At 39.8% G+C, this 22,340-nt stretch overlaps 1 protein-coding gene across 5 annotated transcripts in view; it reads left to right on the top strand.

Annotated features, from left to right (window-relative positions):
• LOC144931729 (adhesion G protein-coupled receptor B3-like) overlaps positions 1 to 22,340 on the top strand; it is a 65,551-nt gene that overhangs the window by 27,242 nt on the left and 15,969 nt on the right. For all 5 annotated transcript variants that reach the window (XM_078855953.1, XM_078855955.1, XM_078855954.1 and 2 more), the window contains 11 exons: positions 5,526 to 5,594; positions 5,883 to 5,991; positions 7,119 to 7,265; positions 9,848 to 9,917; positions 11,600 to 11,702; positions 12,384 to 12,427; positions 16,696 to 16,825; positions 19,643 to 19,749; positions 20,094 to 20,196; positions 20,941 to 21,091; positions 21,732 to 21,801. In XM_078855953.1, coding sequence (XP_078712079.1) covers positions 5,526 to 5,594; positions 5,883 to 5,991; positions 7,119 to 7,265; positions 9,848 to 9,917; positions 11,600 to 11,702; positions 12,384 to 12,427; positions 16,696 to 16,825; positions 19,643 to 19,749; positions 20,094 to 20,196; positions 20,941 to 21,091; positions 21,732 to 21,801 — 1,103 coding nt within the window. The remainder of the gene's footprint in view (positions 1 to 5,525; positions 5,595 to 5,882; positions 5,992 to 7,118; positions 7,266 to 9,847; positions 9,918 to 11,599; positions 11,703 to 12,383; positions 12,428 to 16,695; positions 16,826 to 19,642; positions 19,750 to 20,093; positions 20,197 to 20,940; positions 21,092 to 21,731; positions 21,802 to 22,340) is intronic.

Raw genomic sequence — 22,340 nt, 5'->3', positions numbered from 1 at the left:
TCCAGATGCATTTGAAGAGGCAGGCTTACTCACAATTCGCTCCAGGTAAGGCCCATTGAACTAAGAAGCTATTTTCAATGGTGACCCAGCCAAAGTGGCCATCCTGTACAGGGATAGCAGAGAACAAAATCAGGGAAATTGTAGATACAGGGCTAACAAATAACCAGAACTATGTACAGTTAAAATATAGTTAGCAATTCCCAATAACATTATGCATGACACTAGTGAGAGGAACTCACGTATGGTATTTACAGTGGCATTTAAACACAGCATGAATACAATTTAATTGTATGTTTTAAAGTAACTCGCACTCCCCGCACATTTCCATGGGACACACAACCAGGGCGGAGGGTGGATGGGGGGGAGCCATGCCGTCAACACTAATGGCCCCAACAATTGATATGGTTGCATGTTTTTTTTCTGTATAAAAAGTACAAAGACAAAGATCCCCCATATAGCCTTAAATACTATTGGGGCAAGCGCTGTTTGCGAGTACCTATTAAGCACGGCACGGCATACGAGGGGGTGTGTGGCCAGCACCACGCCCGGCCGCCTTTGTCTCTCTAGTGGCTATATTTACACACTGTACCAGGTACTAATATGAGGCTCAGTCGACCTTGGAGAGGTCCAGGACTCGTTTGTAAATTTGTCACTGATGTTGGTCATGAGCGCGAATTGAACTCAGGTCACCGGGTTTATAGTCCAGCGTGCTAACCACTACACTCCAGCTCCTCACATGTATAAAGTACTCATGCACACACAGAGCCTCATTATAAACATACTGCAATTATAAAAATGGAAAATTGTAACTTTTTCAAATAAGCCGATTCGAGCATGAAACAATTATTGTTGATTTAAACATGAAATAATGCTATGGCTATATGTCCAATTCGTTTTTAACGATGTAATTGTTATACATATTACGTAAATTATATACATTATTCCGATTCTAGGCTATCACAATACTGTATGCTGAAATTCCAGGGTTCCAGCATTTTTTGATTTCCTGGAAATTAAAAGTATACTATAAAAAAGACATTATTTTTACATTTCACATTAACTGACTCGTTATGTATGCAAATATTAATACGAAATATTCAATGCAGTAGCAAGAAACTAATGGAAAATGCATAGGAGTGTTTAAAATGATATGACCCTTTCTTGGCATTGTATTAACTATAGATGGCACTGTGTAATTAGGTGTCTTATTGGCAGGAAAGTGTTTTAACCCAGACATTGTTATATCATACACTCTCATTGCATGATTAAAATATATGTAAGTGAACGCCAAGTTAAGTTTAGGCAAACTGATTTTGAGTAAGGTGGAGGAAGAATGAATTTAATGTTTTCATCATCATGGGACCTCCTTTGCCAGTACCAAAATAGGAGAATAGGTTTTCCCCTTTTTTCTGGCAACAAAACAGGTGTTGAGATGTTAAAACACCAAACTGAAACCTTTTACAAGGAATCATGTCAGCATTAACCACAATGCTTGTGGTCAGAATGCAAACAAAAAACATACTCTGATAATATATGCATTGTCTTTGAAACTGATTGGTCCACACCAGAGACAGCTTTCTTTTGAGCCTCGTCTCAAAGCGGCGTTAGACCAGAGGATGCCTTTTTGGCATCCTCTGGTCTAACACCATTTCTAACACCTGTTTTATTGCCAGAAAAAATGGGAAAACCTATTCTCATGTTTTCATCATGTGCATATATTTGTTCGTTATTGTAAGAAACATTCACATTTCCCCATGATTCTAGTTTAAAAACCATTGGGATTAAACAGTAGGGATGCCATCTTTGAGGTACAAAAACCAGGACATGTCACATCATAGGTAGAATAATATCTCACAATACAAGAAGACGGGATAACCACATTAACACATTGCCTTGAGTCGTGTAATTTTAATATGTAACTGACAAAACCATGGATTCTTTTAACGCTCTACGAAGATGTACACATAGCTCAGGACAGCTACCTCGACGAGAGAATGATCCTGGAAAATCAGGACAGATGGCAACCTTTTTACTAATTTTATTTGACATGGGGTCGAGGGGTGGAAAAGCGGTTATCACGCTGCCCCATAAACCCGGCGATCTTAGTCAGATTCCTGGCCTTGGCTCATGCAACTGGCAGGTGATGTTTTACTGGTTTAGAACCCCCACTTTACCAACCAATACTGCCCAGCACAGTGAATTACGGTTACAAAAATAGCCTCCATGAGCAAAATGCAAAGGGTAGACGTTCATCTCGCAGTAAATTGGCAAAAATCGACAAATTATTATTGTATTACCGATATACATGAATACATTTGACATTGCAGTAACGATTTTTTGTTGTACCATTGAAAGAATGGAGCAAGTTTCGTACATCTCTCCACCTCTGTTCACACGGTGGGGTGAATTGTGGGTACTTTCCCGTCTTTTAATGCGTCTATCTGATGTGGTAGAGTCAGACAGAGTACCCTCCACAGGGACTTTCTAGAGCTTTCTGCAGCAGTGGCATGAGCAAAAAGTAGCACGGTTGTCCCTAAAATGATCACATCCTTGAGTGATCATTACATTTATGATTCAACATATAAGCAGCCTTGCACATTTTCATGTAATGGAATTTGGCACACCTGACATCGGGAAAAAAACCCAGGCCGACTCATTTTGTTCCACATCATGGAGTTTAAATAAAGCTTCGCCCTGGGACCACTGTAGCATTAATGTGATTCAGGAGCTGGTATACTAATGTTCAAATAACAAGCCAGGATTTTATTTTATCAATCGATGTGGATTCAGTTGTGGGAATAATTCCTGTATTCAGTATTAAAAGTGGTTACTACGTATTTTTTTCAACAAATGTATTAATATAAATGACTAATTTACACCAAACCTTGTAGTGTCATGAGTAATCGTCCATCTTTTTTTTTTACAATAATCAACATTTAATAATTACCATTCACATAGTAATGCGAGCTAATATTGAATTCAATGCAGCATTGCATTTACGGCACACCCTTTTGCAATATACGTGTATTTATAGTTGCAGCGTGTGTGGATATAAAATGTGTATGTAAATGATAGAGAGTATAATGAATTAATGGGTTACTAACTGAGTGCATTAATTTAAAATACAGGACAGAACATTACGTTTTTTTGACGGCCGATGCTCTCTCTGCAAATATTGGGAAAACAATGGTTATACAATTGCCTCCTGAACTTAATAATTATTAATAATTATTATTAATAATAATTATTAAGTGCATGATATAATTATAAATAATTATCATTATTAATAACAATTATACTACTAATAATTATTATTACGTTATTATTGATAATTATTAAGTTCAGGGTATAATTAAAGAGCCCCAAGGTACTATTGCCATGAGTTATCCTGGAATATGTTATGAAATTGGTTACTGTATAGGTCAACATCTTGGGCCACCGGGGCAAGACATGCTGCAAATGAAGGACGATATCCAATATCAACCAATAGAGTTGTTTTATAAATATATAATATAATAATAATAATACATTCCAGAAGAATGGCAATGTATACATGTATCACTTTCCAGAACTTACAGTGCTTATATCCATTTACGTCGTTCCTTCCATGTGTGTGCCAGTTCAAGCTAGCACACATATTCTGCCCATTATAGTGGGAGACAACCTTTTATATCTCACTACAGTAGCCTTGGTAAGTGCATTTTATTTTTGACCTCAATATAGCGTTTTCCAACTCATGGTTTGTGCCTGTGTTAGTGCAAGCCAGAAATTGGGTTTGTAACCATTATAGCACACAGCAGATGGATCGAAATGCAGTTTGAACGTCGTGCTGTAGTTTATTGTGATTACAAGGTTACATTTGTTGAGGGTCGCATTATGCCTGGCTTGCTATATACCTTATATATTATTCCTCCCTCCTTTTGAAATTCCCACTGTATTCTGGGTGCTTGAATAACAATCCAAAATGCTGACAAAAAAGGTGCAATTTAGATTTTCTTGATTGCGGGAGGAGCAATGGCACTGTGCGGCAATTCCGATTAGCGCGGTTGGCTACGTACGGTGCGAAAGAAGTTCAACGTACACACGTGCATACACTGTGGCATGCGCACGACCACCACGATGTTGCTTCCCCCATCGCGCTAGTCATCGCTGGGCGAGCGAGCCTGGTAACGAAAACGGTCCCAGATACGCGTCTCACCAACCCGCACTGACTATACTATCATGGTGAAGTGCGGTTGAACCACCCACAAGACTGACACGGCAGTCGATTGACAAAGGGTTGTTCATTTTTTTCGTATTCGTTCTCGTAAAAGGTTCCTACGTAGAAATGTCACGTTTCATGGTGAACTGCGACACATTCATGTTCTAGCAAGCCGCATTATTGTTTTACCTTGATTGAGCTTCAGCGTATAGATTGCACTGGAGAGCACGGTTTTTTTTCACGTGCAAATTTATGTGGGCATGAGTCCTCTTAGGGTCCTTCTGTTGTTGTTTCATGGTTAGCACACTGGGCTTGCAATACAGAGCTCACCCGGTCAACCTCCCAGTGTGACAATTGATACAACAGGCAAGTCGCTTCAGCCTCCCTACCCCAGTCCACCAAACAGCATACATGGGTGGATCACAGTTGATCAGTTGGTCACATCTCGTGGGGTAAAGTGTGGGTATTCCCACCTCTTTCAAGTAGCCTGGCCAGCGTGGAAGGGCTGGTAAATCAGCTGTCTAAATCATTAGTACTCCTTTGCCAGTACCAAAATATAATAATAGGGGTTTTCCCCTTTTATCTGCCAACGAAATTGAAACCTTTTTACGAGGATTCGTGTCTGCATTAACCACAATACTTGCAGCCAGAAAAAAGGGGAAAAAGAAAGAAAGCTGTCTCTGGAGTGGACCAATCAGTTTCAAGGACAATGCATATATTATCAGAGTGTGTTTTTGTTTGCATTTTGACTGCAAGAATTATGGTTAATGCAGACATGAATCATCGTAAAAAGGTTTCAGTTTTGTTGCCAGAAAAAGGGGAAAACGCATATTATTATAGCTCTCTAGAGTTCCCTCTCATGGAGAGCCCTTTCACCAGCAGTGGCATGAGCAAGCAATTGCAGGGCTGCACCTTTATGTTTAGATTTTTTCTGTCTCGGTGAGTGTATCGAACTAGGCCAGGAGGTTTATAAGCCCCAGTGTAGTTAACTGGCAATAAAGACTGTTTTATCTCAACAGGTAGGAATAATTTGTTTTGCAAGATAGACCTAGACAACGGTAGGTATGTAAGGACAGTGAATCATTGATGCACTATCTTTGCATGGATGGATATGTCGTTTGAGACTTCCAATGGCCAATACCGTGAATAAACCATTACCTTTACATATATTCGTAATTAAAACATTCCGATTCAATTGTACCGTTCTACGTTTGCGTGATGTCAAAATATTTATACGTTACACTTTCATATTACTCTGATGATTAAAAAACGACTTTAATTTATTTGCAGTGACCATGTGTTTCTTTGTGACAATTATTTTTAGAATTTTGTTCAAGTCGTCAGCAATTTATTATCTGAAGAGAACAAAGAGAAGTGGGATGATGCCCAACTGGTAAGCAACTCACATTTATGTTAAATTATTATAAAATATCTTATTCCATAAGTTAATAAATAGTTTTAAAAATGAGTATTATTCTGACTTTTAACAATTTTCATATGACTCACACCTTTTGTCGACACCTCCAACTTTATAATTCGTGGAATAACTTGCAGAACAATTATTTAATTATATTCGTGATATATATATGAGAAGCTCAACATTATGCAATAATGTCATAATGAGATGGCAAGTAAAAAAAAATTATGTATGAAATAACCTTTCAATATTTTCATTCTGCAGATTTACCCTGCTTCCATTGCACTGATGAAAATTGTGGAAGATTTTATTCACGTCATGGGAAATGGAATTAAGAATGCCCAGACTTTTTATCTCGTCACAGAAAATTTAGGTAACGATCACTTCCCCATGGCTTTTAAAGTATATAGTTTTTTTTTTAAATAAATGTGCCACATTTAGGTCCGTGGGTTAATTGGTGGATCTTTTTCGTTCAAAGTTCCAGTTTTGGTTAATAAAAAAAGATTTACATTTGTAAAAACGGTATCCAGTTACAGTGGCGCAGGGCAGGGCACTACTCTAAAGCTGTGTTCGATTCCTGGCCAACGGTGTCGAGTGACATCTGAACTCGTCCCGGCTACCCCTTGCCCCTCCCCTCCCTCCAGTGGGGGGGTGAAAAAAACAATTTCCATGACTGGCACGCCATCGCAGGAGCTTCACTAAGCAGGAGATTTATAAAGAAAGGGGCTGTTAATTAGTATTATTGTTATTATTAGTCTTGGTTCTTTCGGTAAAGTCACGTAGAAGGGAAATAATAAAGTAAAAAAAATAAAAAAAATACAATTTTCACGACGTTTCGATTGCAACACAAGCAATCATCATCAGGTGTGAAAACCGCCACTTTTTTCTAATTTTCTTGCTGTGGTTTTCACACCTAATGATGATTGCTTGTGTTGCGATCGAAACGTCGTGAGAATTTTATTGTTTTATTTGTATTATTTTATTATCTCCCTTCTACGTGACTTTACCGAAGGAACCAAGAATATGAATCCCTGCGGTCACGAAAGCTTTAAATCGAAAGTTGTTATTATTGTTGAGCATTAGGGCTACAAGGCGGGCAGGAGAAAGCACTGCAGCAAAATCTATTATTGTACTGTACTTATAAGCTCACCCCGTCTATAATATCTGCCTACACAAACCCCGGACTGACCAACGGTGATGAAGTATGGTCAACTAATTGCCGTGGCCCACACAGCATGGGGAAGTCTCCAATCCAGCAGCGGACTGTTTGATGGTGAAATATATGCAGTGTAATGCTGTCAACAGGACATATTTATAACGCTATCTATTTAAAGTGGAAAGCGTTTTCACATTTGCTGTCTGTCAATCCGTAACAGGGAGGCACTGTAACACTGGTCAAGATGGTCCAACGTCGAACAAACTTGCAGTCTAAAGTTGAGTTCAGTTTCGCGCTTATACTTTCTGTGAAGTGCAAAATTAACAGACGTGTGTTCTCTTTAGTAATCAACATTTACAAGTTCTTGATCACGGAGGACAACACAGACATCATTTTTCCGATGAAAGGCAGGAATGGGATGGTGGAGTGGGCACGTAACTTGGAAGACAAAATGGTTGTGCCAAAGTATGTCATATCCTCTCTACCGTCAGGTAAGGAAGATTTAATTTCAGTCCGATATATTACGAGAAGCACAATGTCAAATAATTACTGTTTGCGCTTCGTGAATTTAGGGCATGGCACGTAAGTGATTAATTGAATTAAATCCGAATGAAAATGAGTTGTAAAAGTTAAATGTAGTCGAATGTATTGAGATATATATATATAAGTGAAAATATGACGACACAATGTATTATTTTAGTCTTTCGGTAAAGCCACGTAGATAGAAACAATTATAAAAAAAAATATCACGACGTTTCGATCGCAACACAATCAATTCACCTGATGACGATTGCTTGTGTTGCGATCGAAACCTCGTGATATTTTTTTTTTCCCATCTACGTGGCTTTACCGAAAGACCCAAAGAATATGAATTCCTGCAGTCACAAAAGCTTTAAGTCAAGACACCAAAGTAGTTTTATAAGACTATATGATTGAGTACTCTTCATAAAAAATAATACTCTATTAAGCACACCATAGTTCATTAATAAGTAGTGCAGCATCAATATGTAGTATCATGTATTGACCCTCCTGTCAGCTTACTAGTGACGAAGCTAACCAAAAGAATTTGTGTTATGGACGATGCAGCTGTGCCAATTCCTGCCAAGGTTATCTTTCTTTAGCTAGTGCCACTGCTTCACTCAATCTCAATCGCTTCTCTTATAGATCTTTTACCACTCGCTCTATCGGACCTGGTTTTCTGCCTTTCCCCTACTCCTGATTTCTTCTGCTTCTGTGTCTCAGCACCTGGAAACAGCCTCCTTTCTTGTCACGTTTCTGAACCACTGTCACCTTCTTTTCTTTCCTTTTTCAAATCGGATAGTAAAATGGCCAAATTGGTAGGCTCTTTGTGCTTTTTAAACACTATGATTAGTATTGCAAAAAACAGATGTACCAATCTGCGCAAAGAAGGGAGTTTTTAATTAGTGCATATCACCTGATATGAAATATAGAATTTGAACATGAACATGGACAAAGAAAAAAGGAAGAAAAGCTTAAGTGTCCAACGGAGAATGGGGATTTCGATGCTTGAATTAACAACTAGAAACAGAGGGAGGAACTCGTGGAATTTGAGAACAGGTTGAAGGCATCATCACATTTACTGTTAAGTAAGTGGGCATGAGCTGGATACATTGCTAGATGGGATGATGGCCAATCGTGAAGGATAACGATGGACTGGCAACCAAAGGGGGATGATTGATAATAGCAATATCAATGTGAGGGTTAAACATAAAGTCATCTTTGCATTGGTGAAACTTTTAACTCCATACCAGTTCTGAAAAGTTTTTACTTCTTGGCACAGTGCTGTCTTTAAAATAATAATAATTAAGGATCAATTCTTGAGAAGTGTTGAGTCTTGTGTGAGTAAATAAAGATATATAATTACACCGAATATACATAGACATCATTTGAGTTGCAGAATTTTGAATTCACTTTTTTCATTGCCATTTCAGTCTATAAAAAAATTTCCAATATGAATTAGACTTGTTAAAATATTTACAATTGATCAAGTACAAACGCATCAACCAGCTCTTTATGTTACCTGCTGTGCTACCTTTCTTACTACGATATGAGAATTATAGCTAATATATCTTACATATCTTAATGCCAGCAATGAAAATCACTTTTACCATGCATTATTTTACGTTTCAAACCTGACATGTATAGCTGTGCCAGAGTATATATATACACATATATTTAACATGTGTTTATATGTGCATATTTGAAACGTGCATCATGCATTCCTTCACATTTTAAAATGTAAATTATACAAGGACATCAAAACATGTTTCGCTATGCAAACTGCAATCATTTGCATTTTTCACGTAAAATCTCTGCAGCATGCATTACGTTTTATTACCAGTCAAAGATGTCATTCTTTCTTGAAATGTCAGATCCGCAAGATGCATTGACAATTTTCATGACAGGATTTTGACTTAGCACGTTGCATATCATGCTTTTTTGTGTCACCTTGCTCGTAAACACTATGTCAAGGAGGTGTGTAGGTGCACTGTGAGTCACCCCACCAGAAATTGGATTAATCATCACAGTTTTGATTCGGCTTTCAAATATGTTGGTATAATTTATACTTTCCAGTCTGTGTAGTTATCTTTTTTGTTTCCTCCGTTAGCCTTAATCTAATATGTGGAAAATGAAAGACACGCCACAGTATGACTGGCCATGCAACCCAAACTATGGACCTGTTAGTCCACCACCATAGTTTGTTTTCGTTCAATGGACGAGGTCCTGAACTTTGTCTTTTAGCTCCTGAACACATGAGGCATTTTCAGGAATAGAAAATCATGCAATGTTTCCGCATAATGTACATTATATGCACATAAATAGTTAATAACTCGTTACTCACACACTGTGATTCGATGTTGTGCGAATCATTAGCACACGAGTCCAATTTAATTTGTGAACTGATGCATTGTTACATGGCTAAGAGAGGTTATGGGATGTACTTAATTTATTTGGCTTCGGTGCTAGTCATGAAAATGATAGAATTTAGGTCAAAATAATCATCTAAAATGTTGACAATCGGTTGTAAAATGTTTTCTTTGAATTTACTTAGAAAAGGGAGAATTTGCTGTTGTTGGAAACATTCTCTACAAGAACATAGGCTTGCTCCTTCCAATAACAAGGTGAGCCACGCACCCGCAGACTCGGATGGTTTATGATGCTGCAGATATTAAAATCGTATTCATGAATCGATTTGAATTTGCCAGTGCAATCTTCCATTTCAAAGTATTGTTTTGTCGATACCAAATCCTTACATTTTAAATACTGATTTATTTTAGATGTATAGCAATTCGTTATACAGTTGATTAATTTAGTGCAATATTAATGCATCGGGTGGAATTGTGGTGCATTGGTTAACGCACTGTGAACCCAGCCCGATAAGTTCGATCCTTGGCAATGGCTGTCATCGCTGCCAGGTGACATCTAAACCGATCGTTGGAAAGTAATGAGTTTCTCAACTCGCACTGACCAGCGTTGCAAAGTATGAACAAATTATTCCTGTGACGAACAGAGCATGGGGAAGGTTTCATCCAGCAGTGGATTGAGAGAAAGTTGCACATTATTATTCGAAATTAAAAAAAACATCTGTTCTTCTGCATATAAATTAGCTTTTTCATTGTTCTATATTATTTGAAAATATGGCATTCATGTTAGCAGAACACATTTTAAGTCTGCCATAGTTAGAACTGTCATTAAATAGAAAAAAAACCCTGTTTATTGGCTTTGTACGAAAGATCTGCTAACCTATATGAATAAAATACGATCTAAAATGTTACATGTGAAGACAGTTAAATGTCAGAGCCTCATTATTCACTGCTGGATGAGTCGAGTTAGTACTAATGTAGTTAAGAATACTGAATACTGTATAAGCTAATATTTGCTGAGACATTTATTATTATTACGTGAAAACACACAGCAAACTTTACTTTCAGTTAAGAATTAATGTATAACTTAAAATTCATGTCAGAATGTAATAATAAAATTTTGACAGAGCACATTTTTAAACAGTGAAATAAGCTTTTTTTTAAATCACATTGGCATACCTTTAGAAAAATGAAGCTACACATTTTAATGTTTTTAATTTAACTGAGTATGCAATGCATCGGTGACATACTTGTCTATATTAAAATCTAGTTTCTCAGTATTATACTCTTGACATCAGGAATTAAATTATTTATCGCAATGGAATTGCAGATTCTGCTTGCCTTTGTAAAATAACACATGGTATCGCAATCCCTCATGTATTGTCGTTCTTCCCAAGACAGCTGACTTATTTATTCTTTGTCTCCAAGCACATGTGTAGCCTGATGCTATTACACTCACTGCATCGGGTGTCGATAAAGGTATCATCCATTATTAGATTAAAAATGATAGTTAAATTCCAGTTTTATGATAGGTCAATACAACTATACACATATACATCTTGGTAGCGTGACTTTAAGTTTATTTTGCTTAACCGCTTGAAAACTCAAGAGACCAAGTAATCTGTTGGTAATTCCTGAGAGATGTTTTTTTTCACGTAATTCCCATCCCTCTAACCCTCCAACATGCCCACCGTGGCGTTGCGATGTGCGTCGCATGGACATTCAATAGAGTCCTTGTTGTCTGCCAACATTGTGGCTGTGATTTCTTCGAATGCACTCAATCTCTTTGCTTTCAAAATGCTGGTCACATTTAAACCACTGTACATCCGTGTTGATAAATGTCAAATTTCTGTTGTTTAGCAAGTGCACTGCGCCATCTCTCGATTGATACGCACATGCAAAATAACAACAAAGTGCCGCGTTGTTCCCTCCTCGCGCAGGAACTCGACGATTGTGAATTCTAAGGTGTTTGCCCTCACGATGCGACCCATGCCCAGTGCCATCGATGTTCCAATTGAGATCACGCTCTCGCACCTGAACAACGTGAGTACACAGACAGATGTTGCATCGCAGGTTCGCCGAGTCGGAGTTTGCAATCTTGCGGTTCTATCAACGGTTGTTTCAGCCGAGGCTTACCCACAACGGTTGGTTGCATTTTGGTCACGAAAAAAAAGAAATTTTTAGCTGGGTTGCAGGAACGCTTGATGGTGGTGGTGGTGGTAGCGGTGATGAGTAATACGGAGGCACTGTGACAGGGAGTGCTGCTGGGACTCTGGACACCTCTAATACGTTATAGATACGGTCTAAGAGACACCCACAGCCTTTGGGATAAAAACAAAAAAGTCACAGTATTCTTTGGATTCTGCATTTTTTCCCTCTCTTCAAGAACGGCGAGACCAGTGCTGATTGCCGATGACGGAAACCTTGAAATTCGCAGTCATGCTCGTGTGGTGGGCTCGAAAACTGGCCTGGTAGCCAATGGTTGTGTAGATTTTAATTTATCATTGTAGATGACGAACTCCTACTATATTCGTGGTGGGAGCGTGGTGGGGGGCGATTTTCTCATTCTTTCGAACCTGATGGTAATCTAACCAATAAGCATGGGGAACAAGTCACTGGGTAGAGCACCCTCAAATCTCATAAGTGCGGCAGTGGCTTCTGGCCAGCGTAATAATTTGCAGAAGGCTCACAGATAAAAGTTGCTTTGTTCATTTGTCTTTGCAGTCAACGACTGAATCGTTCTGCGTCTTTTGGAATTACACCCAAATGTAAGTATGCAACTTTTGCTTCATCTGTTTGTGGACTTTGCGCAGGAAAGCAGCTCATTTGCATGGTTGCAAATGAAACCGGCCTCATTAGCATTCACGTCAGGGAAGTTGCTGCTTTCACTGACTTACATCCCTCTCTCTGGTTGTTGACACCTCCAGATGGCAGTGAATACTAAGTTTTCTTTGACTGCGACTAACGGCGGTTGATGTTAAATAACACGGCGCATTGTGCGTCGATTATTTGATAATGTGTGTGTGTTTTTTTTGTAAAGACCAGTGTTGGTATGGTGAATCTGTTGCGACGTCTCCAATCAGGCATCACCCACTGCGCATTTACCCTGCCGTCTTCATGATCGTTTTGCAGGGAATACATTACGAACGGCTTCTATAGCAACTGTTATGTGAAAACATTTTTGTACGTACTATGTTGAACTTCTTTCACACCGTACGTAGCCAACCGTGCTAATCGGAGGTGTGAAAAGTGTCGTACCATCATGTACTGTATGCGTACATATATAAAATATAATGACATGAACTTCAATAACATAATACTGTACGTTACATGTGATACGCATGGAACGCCAGGCCAGACTATCATTCAACTGCAGTGTAATCTTTGACCATTAAATGTAGTACGTCACTGTAAAGGCACAGATGTCCAGTTGAAATGAGTTCCAAAAAACAGTCTACTTCGTGTAGCTTGCAAAGCTGTTGGCATGAGCATCACCAGCATTTCCACCAAATCCGTCTCTCATCACGCATGTCAATTAATCTCCTGTCATTATGCTCCCATTAACATTTGTTCAGTGCAATAAGAATATAACCCCATGCAGATCGCTGTACATTTACATTATGAATATCATAGGTTCCAATTGGTATTATGAATATCATTTGCTGAAATTTATTTCGCTGGTGATCTCAGACCACAATGCACTGTTGAGGAAATGCCGATGGAACTTTTTTGTTTTAGCATTTTGCACAATGTCCGTGTCTTGTTTGAAACCTTTGGTTCAGTTGTTTAGGGAATAACAACGTGCCCCAGTGCACCTGCTGCATGATGTATTGTCTCCTGTCAGGGTGAGACCCCGTGTAGTCCGGGCGAGTCTAAAATGTAGCCTCCGGTAAAGACCCCACATTTCCATCTTCGGTAGAGAGCAGGCATGCAACCCATTCTGAAAGTGTGACAAAGTGTCACAATTTACTGAACGGGATTCGATTCAAGAGCTTAATCTTTTTTTTATATCAATTTTACCACCTAATTTTTATCGTGTTTTTTTTCCTATCTGTACATTAGTTTTGCTCCATTATCCTGACTGTGACATTAACATATGCCGTTGCCTGTAATTTCCCGATGAGAGGAAAAATCATCGATTCCGAAATAAGTTATTTGTTGCATGCGTCAATGTTAATTGATTGTTCAATGTTTCATCGCATGCCCTCTGAAAAGGATAGCCCCACGGGATATTTTTGTTACGATTGTCACATCATCACCATTCAGAACCTATGGGTAAAATAATATGAGTGGGATTAACAATCTGCAGTGACACTGCAACAAAAATAACCCCACTGCGTTCATAAACACTGCCCAAAGCAAAGTAGTAGTTGTAGTAAACTCATTGTCTGCTTACACACCGCAGACTCTGAATACTAATCCTGAGTGACTTCATTGTGTTGTTCTGTTTTTTTCCGGAGGGGAATTTTCTTTTTTATATTAACGCAGTACGACTGCTGGGAACATTCCTGGGACAGTCCGATCTGTACTTTGGCGTGAATCGTAATCACAAGTGAAACAATTTTAATTGCTAATCATTTGCGCAATTCTAATTTGACATGCTCTGTAAAAAAAAGCCACATACACTATGAGTGGAATGCATGAACAGGGGGGAGGGGCGTATACTAACCCAGGATGGGGCACAATCAACAAACTTTAAACACAAGTGTTTCATGATCCGCTTCCATTTACCCGTTACCCGCATTTATTTACTTAGACAAGTAATTTAGAAGGGTGACTAAACGCTTTAAGCAGAGGTGGGGGGGGATGGAGGTCTGCTCCTGCACCCCTCCCTCCCCCCGCAAACACTACAGAGCTGATAGTCCCATACTCTATAGTACTTAAAAACAATAGTACATCAGGCGTCTTGGCATTTAGCGCAGAGTGCCGCTGGAAGGTGGGGAGAGGAGTGGTGGAGGAGGCGGGGGTGGTGGTGTAGCAGCCTCCTCGACTTTTTTTTTGTCAATTCCCTTCGCCCCGACGATTTGTATTCATGGCAGGGCCATCATTTTCATACTCGGCGGCTCTGCGAGCACAGAGCGAGGGTGGCCGTGGTGGTGGTGGTGTGGGTGCGAGAACGCAAGAGGCACGACCGGCCGCTCAGCGAAAGTCGCTTAGCTGACAACCCACCACACGGTTTAAACCCCGTGTTCTTGTACAGGGGAATTGGGTTTTCAGGTCCATACGGCGTTTCCATACGGGCACATTTTTTTGTCTATTTGGTTGCGTTTCTCCCTTGTGATGGGACTTTGTAGGGGGAACGTTAAGATTTGTAAGGGGTACGGGGTGACCAATAAGATCTGAATTGGTCTACAACAAGGATAGGCATTGATAAGTGGTTGACAGGTATGTAGTGGTGAGTATACTAGTGAGTGTACTAGTGGTGAGTGTAGTGGTGGTAATTGGATATTAGTTTCTGCTTCTCCCTTGTGATGGGGACTTTGTAGGATCAACGTTGAGATTTATAAGGGGCACGGGGTGACCAATAAGGTCTGAATTGGTCTGTAATAAGGTAGGGCACCGATAAGGGGTTGACAGGTATGCAGTCGGGAATTCCTGTTTTTGTTACTGTTACGCGAAATGCTAAATGTCATTTGGCGGTACATTTGGCGGTAACAAGCTTGCAGGCAGGGCGGCACTTGTGGGCACGCTCGTGTTTAATTGTCTTAATGGACGTGTGCCGGTTATTTCTTTTTGTGCGATTAACCCGCTCAAAATACGATTGGTAATTGCCGAGTGCGGCGCGATTCAATTTGGCCGGTGAAGGGAGAAAGAAGATGACGAAGAAGACCTTTTGTCTCACGTGCTCGGAGAATAATCTGAGCCGTAAATAACCGCACACACACCAGCGGTGCGTTGCAGGGCTGTCGCGAAGCCACTGTTTAGCCCACGTGTGTAATTGTTGCAGATGTCACTTTAGCATGGTAAATAGTCGTTTAATTTGCCATCCAATTGCAATTAAACGGTTGTGGAAGAGCGGTATAATAGTTGTTGTGCGAGCATATTTAGCGTGACCAACTGGAACCGTTGCATATGTCGTGTGCAGAGGATGTGCTTAAGAACAGGTTGTGATGAGATGTTAACAACCTCGCCTGGTTATACAGGATGTCGTGGATTCGATCCCGACCCTGACGCCTGTTGTGTATTTGGAGTGTGCGTATTCTCTCCGTGGTTGCGTCGTTTTTTTTCTTTTTCTCCGGGTCCTGCGTTTTTTCTCTCCACATTTTAGAAACGTGCATTTAGAGTATTTGGCTGCTATACATTTCCACACGAGGAGCCGCTTCATTGAGCTATCATTTGTGGCCAGGTAACTTCTGAAAAAGATCTCTATAGCTCACTGGGTCTTACCTGATTAAAATTAACAATAGTTTGGCTTAGTTATATATTAACATCCACGTGAGATATGACTCTAAATGGCAACAAACTGATTATACAAATTAAACTATGATCACGTAGTTACTACTTTATTCCTTATAAATAACATATGTTGACATGTAATCTCTATCAGAGTCACGTGAGACTTGAGATTTATTTTCTGGCTAACTTTTATTTAATTTCTATTGGTCAAAACATCAAGTTTTTTTTTTCAATGCACGGTAACTAAGTCGGCGCGAATATATTCATAACACTGCGTCTACATTGTGCCCAAGCTTGGCCATTTCAAAGCACCATTTATTGTACATATGTGGTTGGTCACCAGGGATAGCGCACGGAATCTAGGGCATTAATTTCATTATCAAAAAATCACTCATCCGTTCCCGTTCCACCCCATTGCACTTTTGCTCAGAGCGGCTTTCATCTCGTATCATCTGGCGGCTCGTTGCTGCACTCCACATGTACCAAGCCTCTCTCTTGTTTTCTTTTGCCTTGGCTGCGCCTGTGTTTGTGACACGTGCGCGCGCGCGCGTGTGCCCGCCGATGCAATGAGTGTGAATCGTTCACGCGAGTCCAAAATTGTACGCGTCTGTCGCTGATGTGCGCGCTGTGCGCCCGTAAGGCACGGACGTGCGGAGGGCTGGTTGGGACAGCCATGCGCCACCGTGCTCGGAGATTCCTGGCAGACCAGATGCCTCTGTAATGGCTTCTCCGCCTTCGCCATTTTGTCTCCCTATCCACTGCCTCAAGAGGTAAGTGCAGAGGCTCCGATGCAATGCATTAAACATCGCGTCCTCCACTCTTTTTTTTTCTATTAAACGCGCAATTCCAGATCGCATGCAAATGGTTAAAATGCGGAGCATACCGTTGGCTGTTCCAAAAATAATATTTTTGCAAGAAAAAAAATGACAAAGATTTGTGGTTTATCTTGACAGTAATCTTCCGGCGTGCTAAATCAGTAGCAAATCTGAACTGTAAACAGACGGCTGATGGATGTAAATATATTCACTGAGCCTGTTTAATATCTCTTGGTGTTTTGTCTGCCGTTAGTTATGTTCTGTATGCATAATACATTTATTTAAATCGTGGGGCTCGATTTTATTGAGGTGTTTGATGAAATGTTTTTTTTGTTAGGTTTCCCGTAATAACGTTTGGGATTTTTTTTGTCTGTCCATTACAATGCGATGTTTTTTTTACTTTCGCGGTTGCACCCTAATTAATTTTGAGTTGATGGGAATTGGAAGCTGTGCAGAGACGTCTCTGCGTGGGGTCATGTTTCTTCAGCATAGTGCAGTTCGACCACAACGCATTTTACCGGCTTAACATTTGCCGTGTGATATTGTCTACAAATGCCGACATTGTAAGCAATGGGTAATGTGCACGAATTTTATTAACTCAAATACACCTGCATTAAATTGCTGTTTTGCCTAATAATTTACGTTGTGTGTTTTTTTTGTATTTTTATATTAGTTGTTTAAAAAAGAGCCAGAGAGAGAGAGGGAAAAAAACTCAGGTTCGAGTGCCACTTGTTATTTTATTACGGCAATGCAATCTATGGGCGTATTGTTAAACGAATAGGGAAATTGTGTAAGCGGAATATGCAATGTGCATTTTAGAAGCGAAAAAAGGGTGGATAAAATGCAATCTGATGAATAAGCGAAAGAGGCAATTGCCTGCTGGTAATTCAAACTGGACTCCCACATGCAAGTGCCCTAGTGTTTCCTGGGAGTGGTCGATAAAGCTTTGATCTTTGCACGGAAGAGGGCCCGCTTAGTGATCCCCACAGAACTGGCCGCTCATCTCTAAATTGAGTACCATTCCTTCAGTTACCCCCAGGTCATCACAAAAAAGCCCCTCCAATGCAACAATTATTTTAATCTTGTTCTGCCAATTTGACTGCCAAAGCAATTTCGATGGATGCTTTTTTTTTCAAAAGAAAATAAAGAAAGCATTGGGCAGTGAATGTTATTTTAGGCAACAAATATACAAAGGAACCTAATAAAATGTAGGGGATATTTGACAATGTTTGCTCTTCTTGCTGCGTTGCCGGCGCTGTGATGTTTTACGTACAAACGTGGCAATAAGGAATAACAGCCAAAGTAACTAACAAGCACTGCTGATATATACATGATGTTGCTGGTTATGTTTGCTTACACATTTATCTTCAGTATAATAAAAAAAAATGACATTTGGTTTGTTCGTAAAACTAAATAATAAACTCCTTACGTAAAACGCAAGATGTTTTTCAGCAGTACATATAATCTCCCCTTGAACATCAGACGCATCGCCAATTAATTGTTAACAACATTTTAGAAAATTATTATTTTATTCCAGTTTGCGGTTATATTCTTCCTCCCGCCCCCCCCCCCCCCAAAAAAATCGTCTGTGGTCTCTTCTCAGCTGCCGAGGGCAGGAAAGCCATTAAGACATTGCCCACAGTGGATTTACACCTCCCGCAGGCCCACACGTTATTGTCCTCTGTCAGATTAAAGCCCCAGAATCTTTTCCACTCTGCAACATTCTTTTTCCAATTGCATTCTCTTCACGCGATACATTACTGCCAACAGGAACATGATGCTTGCACATTTAGCACCAGAGATTCTGTCAAGCGGACAGTTTGACAGGTCATCTCAACACTGCTACATTCGCGAAATCGCATGGTGTACTTAATTTTTTTTAAGTTGGTCGAATGGGAGTGTTGGTGAATTTGTATGCGCCGGAGATAAGTTCAGATTTAAACGTTTCAGAAATAGATTTCGATTTTCTAGGACATTTTTGGATCATTTTATGGATTTTCTGATCATTTATATTTTGTAATAATGTCACGCTTCTTCGTGTGAGGAATCATGCCACCGTGCCCCCCTATTTTTGGCTGGGAAAAGTACAGAAGTGATGTAACATTAGTGAGGTAGATTTGAAGTTTTCGTGACTGCAAGGGTCCATACTCTTTGACGACGTTTCGGAGGCAACACAAGCTTTCGTCTTCAGGTGGCACCGTCACAGCAAAATGACTGTATCAAGGTGTGTTGCCTCCGAAACGTCGTGATTTAATTAATTTTTATTTTATTCTTTACCTACGTGACTTTACCGAAAAAACCAAAGAGTATTAGTGAGGTAGTTTCCTGTGGAGTCATACTTTCGGGAATTTTTTTTTTGTCTCGATCATCCATAATTTCAAGTCTACTCTTGAGTGTAAGATTTGGCCGATTAATAAAAAAATTGGAAACACATCCTTATACATATATACACACCCTTTGGCCACATGCCGAAATTAATACTCATCGTAGTTAGTTTGTAATTGTGATTACCATCTTAATTGTGGTAAATTTTTCGTGGTAAATCGTGTATCATTGTGTTTGTATGTATGTTGAACATCTTTGGCACCGTATGTAGCCAGCAGTGGCAATCGGAGGTGTGGGCCGTGCTAATGAAAATAGAAATTCAGTTAAATATCGTTGGAACTAGAACTATATATCATATGCATCGCATTGATTCGTTTTTCGAGTGCAGTGAAACGTGCTGCACGATATGTATGCATGCGTTCAGTTAAAACGTCTCGTTTTTTGCAGCCAAAGATGGACATTGCAGAGGCGTCGTCATTTCCCCTCGTCATTGGATGTGGCGTCTCTTCTCTCGCACTTGTCTGCTTAATGATCATGTACTGCATCTTTTGGAGGTAGGCTTTTCACGTTTACTTAAAACAAATCAGTCGTGACCCTCTCAAACCCTCTCCCGGGATCCTTCTGAATGACTCTTGACATTCAGTGCAGCTTTTAATTAGTAAATTGAAGAATGTGTGGGGTGTTTTTTTGTCCTTCTCACTATTGTATGTTTTCTTGAGATGCACTTGATTTAGATGCTTTTTTTTAATTCAAATTGCTCATGTTCATAATTTGCGACCCAAGATCTGTTTTGTTGACGCACATTTCCCCGTATGAAATAGTTAACTTTTGCGATGGTAAAAAAATGCACGCAAATTTGTTCCAATAACATCAATAGCTTTTCCTTCTGTTTTTGCAGGTCAATCAAATCAGAAAGATCTGTTATTTTGATCAACTTCTGTGTTTCCATCATCTTATCCAACTCCCTCATTGTGGCAGGACAAGCACAGCTCAATAATAAGGTTTGAAATGTTTTTTATAACAATCAAAAAATGGCACGATATTTTACAGGACTTTTGCAATCACTGACAATTTAACATTTTTGCGAAATGCAAAAATATAAGCAGTTAATCAGAAAAGATGTGCAAATAGCATGATAAGCTAATGCTTAATTCCTGCATTGACACCATACCAGTCCTCTTTTAGCTTTATATACACACACACAACTAATTTCTGTCTCCCCATATCAATACAAATAGTCAATTTACATATTGGCTTTGCTAATCTATATTAATGAATAATATTGGTCTATTGGCTTTTGAGACTAATGCTATTGGATCATATTTTTCTGAAAAGCCAATAAACTAAAACATTTGTATTAACATGTACAGATATACAATGACGTTATGCTGATGTTTGATTTTACCCATAGTGCTCCACGATAATGCATGAGTGTATATAAAATATCACTTGTTTTTCCTTGATCAGGGCCCAATATCTTGGATAATTAGCTCATGCCTGGCACAGTAGCAACTTCGATCAAAGATGGCCGACTGCTTATGAGACCCAGTAGGTCAAAACTGGTCCAGAGTTTGCTTGCTTAAACAAATGCTGCTGAATAATATTGGTATGGAAACTCATAATGCCAATGGATTAAAACATTTGTTTTGCTATGTGGAGAAACATTATAGGGTCCTGCTTGCATATGCTCTTGCGCAAAAGTTTCCAGAAAAACGCGTTATGTGTTTTGTATTCTTTAACTGCAGGCCTTCTGCACAGCGATCGCTGCTTTCCTCCATTTCTTCTTTTTGGCGTCCTTCTGCTGGGTTCTCACCGAGGCCTGGCAGTCCTACCTTGCCGTCACAGGGCAGCAGCGCAGCAAGATCGTCCGCAAGCGGTTCCTCTGCCTCGGATGGGGTCAGTGACCGACTTGTGATACGTGCCGTGCATTGCAAACACACGTTGCTGTACGGGCCGAGTCTTTGTGGGTTAAATAAACCCGTTATCAGGCGGGAACCTTTAAATGTTTCTTGCAAACCAGTGCTTACATACCCAATGACCTTTGCGAGCGGGAACACGGCTGAGCGGCAATGCCTTTGCCGCTTGTTGCGAAGGTTTTGCGGTTTTATTCCGGCAGGCATCCTTGGCGTACTTGCCATAAATTTTACGTGCTGTCCGTTTCACAGTGACCGTTCGAGGTCATGTGATATCATTCGAAAGGGTCAGGCCATTGTGTTCTGGCAATCGTGGTCCAAATTTTCTAAATTTGAAGCGTTACCTGCCAAGTACTCAATTGGGGTTATACATAGTGGAAACGTCGTTTCTCGCTGTGAAACTACTGCGGACTGCGTCTGTGAAACGCAGCACTTGCCATGTGCAGAGTAAAGAGAGAGCCACTTGAAACATTATCGTGAGGAACAAGTCTTTAACAAAACTCAACAACGTAAAACCGTATTCCAACTGACCATTTGTGTATGCGTGCATACAACGTGTATATATTGTTTGAAGCAATCTTCGTAGAGCACACGCTGACAGTTTTTTTTTAATTCATGCACAGGTCTTCCTGCTCTTATCGTTGCTATTTCTGTCGGCTTCACGAAGACAAAGGGATATGGGACCATTCAGTAGTAAGTAGTCGTTACAATTATTTGGTCACGGTGACATTAGAACATTTAATAGCCTCATAAGTCCCGCTTGTGTTGTCAGTTAAAATCATTTCACAATGAGCCCATTCTAGTTGGCATCTCAAACATAAGTTGCATGCATCTGTGAAGTTTGTAGTGGTATAGCCATAGGACAGCAAGGTCTGGCAATTAATTTAATTACGATGCTGCTGATGCATATGTAGAGTAAATGAAAGGGGGGAATTAATGTCGCACTATCTTAACATCTTGACATGTCATGTTTAGCATCTCAGGATCAAGCTTCGGTTACAGAAAGTTGTTTTTTGTGCTCCCTCTTATTCGTGTTTGTAGTCCAATTAGAAGAATAAATAACACGCCCGAGATTATACAAACATTTGTTTGAGTAGTTGGACACATCCGAATTAATTAAACTGCACAGAGAATATTTGACCTTTTTTTCCCCTCTGCCCAAACAGTAAATAGTGGAGCCTGTCACGTCTTGCACTTTCATGCTAATGTTGTTTATTTTAAATCAGAGTTGC

This window comes from Lampetra fluviatilis, chromosome 4, assembly GCF_964198595.1.
Source record: "Lampetra fluviatilis chromosome 4, kcLamFluv1.1, whole genome shotgun sequence".
Lineage (NCBI taxonomy): Eukaryota > Metazoa > Chordata > Hyperoartia > Petromyzontiformes > Petromyzontidae > Lampetra > Lampetra fluviatilis.
Note: the sequence above shows the minus strand (reverse complement) of the source record. Positions and strands in the feature narration are given on the sequence as shown.